The sequence below is a fragment of the Alligator mississippiensis genome, chromosome 15, assembly GCF_030867095.1.
Source record: "Alligator mississippiensis isolate rAllMis1 chromosome 15, rAllMis1, whole genome shotgun sequence".
In the NCBI taxonomy this organism is placed as follows: domain Eukaryota; kingdom Metazoa; phylum Chordata; order Crocodylia; family Alligatoridae; genus Alligator; species Alligator mississippiensis.
In genome coordinates, this window is record NC_081838.1 from 26,325,185 (window position 1) to 26,328,823 (window position 3,639).

The 3,639-nt window shown below is 61.1% G+C and overlaps 1 protein-coding gene across 1 annotated transcript; it reads right to left on the bottom strand.

Annotated features, from left to right (window-relative positions):
- Positions 1–540: 540 nt before the first annotated feature.
- Positions 541–3,193, bottom strand: LOC132245839 (interferon-induced protein with tetratricopeptide repeats 2-like). Its single transcript, XM_059718959.1, has 2 exons — positions 3,049–3,193; positions 541–2,599 (listed from the first exon to the last, which is right to left on the bottom strand). Exons 1-2 carry the CDS (start codon positions 3,054–3,056, stop codon positions 1,273–1,275), a joined length of 1,335 nt encoding a protein of 444 aa, XP_059574942.1. The 5' UTR covers positions 3,057–3,193; the 3' UTR covers positions 541–1,272.
- Positions 3,194–3,639: the final 446 nt, after the last annotated feature.

Consider the following 3,639-nt stretch of genomic DNA (forward strand, 5'->3'; position numbering starts at 1 on the left):
AATGCTGGACCCGGGGACACTGGCGGTGTCAGGTTAGGTGTTCAGCACAGACCACCCCCATGGGCCCAGCCTGGCACGGCGGCTCCAGGCGGGCAGGGTGGCAGGTCTGATACAGCTGCCTGGCCCAGAGCGAGGCATCCCACCTGGGGCTGGGGTGCTCGTCCCCGTGCCCTGCACTGTGCCTGAGGGTGGCGCCCAGCGGGGCCTTTCCTAGCAGCCGTGGGGCACGCTGCATTGGGCACAGGCACCGCAGCTCTTAGGGCACGGCTTGGCCTGGGGCAGGCAAGGGGTAGTTCCTGAGCCCTGCCTGGGGCATCAGCTAGGGTTTGGCCTGAGCCCGTGTCCTGCTGAGCATCCAGCAAGGTGCATTGCACAGGGTGGCCCAGGACACGGAGGAGAAGGGATCTGACGGGCTGGCTGTGCACACAGGGCCAGAGCAGGCCCAGGGGAGTCCTGCTGCCCCCAGGGGAGGTCCCAGGACTGGGGTCCTCTGACAGCCCCCATCCCCTCCAAATGAGTCCTTCAAAGAAGTAGGTGCAGAAGTGGAAGTTTATGAAGGATCTCCATAGCACAATGCTGCTAAGCAAGGACAGGATAATCCCAGACAAGCCAAGCATGCAAGAGAGATCTAGACGTACAGACCTAGACGTGTCCAAAGAAGCAGGACATGGGGATCTCAAACCCCTAGGGTGCAACCTCCTGCAGCACGAAGAACAGCTGAGCAGTGAGCAGTGCATGCAGCAAACCCTACCCTGTCTCAGCAGTCCCGTTCTCAGAAGTGCCCTGCCGGACCTTCAAACACCTGCAGGCGGGAACCTTGGCAAGTAGGTGCCACAGCAGCACTGCACTGGGTCCGTGCCCCCTTATAGCCCTCCCTCTCCCGGCCTCAGTCTCCAGCTTCTACAGTCACTGGACCCAAGTGGCATAGACACGTCCAAAAGCCCCTGCCCTGTGTCACGTCGCGGTCACTGCCCTTAAACCACTGACCAAGTGTCCTGGATCTGACCCAGCCTTTCTCAGTTCCCAGCTCCCCTCGTATGTCCTCTCCTGGCCTAGCACATTCTCATGGGGCCTGTCTGAACTTCACCTACTCCGCAAAAGCAAGGAAAGCCTGGCTGCAACAGCTGTACAGAGCAACAACTCACAAAGGATTCAGAAGCCCACAGGCCGCAGCCCTGGGGGTGGGGGGTGGGGGGTGAGAGCCGGGGCTGGGAGCACAGACCCTCCTGCTCTCAACTCAGGATGGGCCCCCTCTGGGCTGTGGTCTTCACATTACTCATCCTCCTCTTCCAGGCCCACTGCATTGTCTACTGCCACCACACTATCCATCTCCTGAATGAAGTGCTCAATGGCCTTTGCCTTACTGGGGTCTGATTCGTTCAGCCACTGAATCAATTTGTTCAGCTTTTGGCAGCACTGCATCCTCTCCGGCGTGGCGATGGGGATAGCGTAGCCATCTTGCAGCTTTTTGGCCGCCTGCTGCAGTGCCTTCCTCTTGTACATGAGGAACTTCCCATAGGACAGGCACAGGGCCTGGCGGCACCGCAGGCTGAACCCCAGAGCCTCCCGCTCCAGCTCCAGGTATATCTGCTCCTCCCAGGATGGGTCTCTCTCTCTGTACAGCTCGGCCAGCTGCAGCTTAATGAACACAGAGCCTGGATTTCGAATGACTGCCTTCTTCATGGCGCTGATGGCAGCTTGCAGCAGCTGCTCCTTCCTCTCTCCCCTAGCCTGGTACCATTGCTTTGTTAAACTTCTGCCCATGGTCTGGTGGACGAGGTGGTAATCGGGGGCCTCTCGAACAGCCTGTTGCAGCAGCCTGGTGGATCTCTCTAGGTTGTGTTGCTGGAGGAGCTTGGCTGCAATTCTGAGGACCTCTGCGTCACAGCAGCTTTCCACTGCAGCTGTGATCAGCGCCTCCACCCTCTCCTGCTGCTCCTCCTGGTCAAGTAGGCATGCCAGAAAAACCTTGGCCCTACGGTTCTCTGGCTGCTGCTGCACAACCTCCTCCAGCTGCCTCATCGCTTCCCCCTTCAGCCCAGGATCTGAGGAGTGGATCGAAGCAGCATAAAGGGCTGAGGCCAGCCCAGCACGAAGCTCCCTGCTGCCTGGGTCCTGCGCTAGGGCCTCCTCGAAGCACTGCCTGGCCCGCTTCCAGTGGCTAAGTCCGACGGCCAGGAGAGACCAGCCTTTCTGGGCAGAGATCTCAGCAGCCAGAGCCGTGCTCACAGGGGCTAAGGGGGCTGCCTGCGTGCGCTCCAGGTAGCGCGTGGCATCATCAAGGGTGCCCAGGTGGTAGTGCACCCAGGCGTAGTTGCCATAGATCAGCAGGGCCTGTCCAGGGGACCCATCTGGGAAATCCTGTCTCAGCTGCTCTTCAGCATCCCGGAGGCTCTGCAGAGCATCTGCATACCGGCCCAGTCGCTGGCAGAGGAACGCCCGCAGGGCCAGGAGCGTGGCCTGGTTGTGGTGGGGCGTGTGCTGGATATCCACGGCCAGGCACTGCAGGACGTGCTCTGGTTTGAGCTGGCTGGGGGCATCCAGGTCCCAGGTGAAGTGGCACTGCAGCGCCTGCAGCCTGTCTCGCAGCTGCCCATCACTGCAGAGAGAGCAAAGAGCAACACCGTTGGCAGGGGCAGCACCACACAGCCAGCACTGTGGCCCCAGGGGCCTAGCCCCCATGATGGCCAGGAGCAGGTGGAGAGAGCCAGGGCAGCAACACTAGCTGAGAGGCTGCCCCGGGGTCCAGCCTGTCTGCTCCTACCCTCTCCTTTCCCAAAGTGGGGCATGGAGCCCAGGCGCCCCAGGTCCCGCCCGCCCACCTCTACACTCCAGTGCCCGTTCTGGCCAGTACGTTTGAATGTGGGCATGACAGTCCCAGGGACCCCTTGGACCGGAGCCTGCACGCTCCCCATGGGCTCCATCTCAGCTCTGGGGGAAGCCCCCGCTGCTCTAATCCCCCACAGCTGCTCCAGGCTGGTGTGAGGTGCCCCAGTCCCCCCTGGTCCCCAGCAGGCAGCCAGTGTCCCACAATTTCCAGGCACCAACCTCGTCATGTTGGTGCTTTGCTGGTGCCCAGCCAGTGCCAGTCTCTGCTCTTGGGTTTCCCTCCGGAGCCGGGATGTCCTGCCCTGGATATAGAGGCTTTGTGAGCTAGAGGGTGGTGTTGCAGAGGAGATTCAATCCCACAGACAGTCTGTATGCACGGCTTAATATACAATAGATAGGAGGCACCTCCCTACCATGGAAACCTCTGTGTCATGGCTCAGGGCAGAAATGAAACCAAAAGTAAACACAGGGAGCAGAGCTGAGCGTGCTGCTACAGTCAGAGACCTGGCCTCCTTCCCCTGGCAGGGCAGTGGGGCTGGCAGAGCAGTGCTCCTGGGGTCTCTCCCGCCACTGCAGGGTGGAAGAGGGTTGGTAGGTAGAGAAGAGGGTGTGGAGGCCTCTCCCTGTCTGACACCCCAGTGCCAGGGAAGCCAGCCCCAGCCCGGTGTTGCCTCTCTGTTCAGTCCTCTGTCATGGGCGACTAGTGCCGCCTTAGTCGGGGGGGACACATGGTCCCCCAGCAACCAGTCAGTGACTGGGAGGGCTCCCCCCATGGCCAATTGCGCTGACCGGGAGGGAAGTCCCTCCACT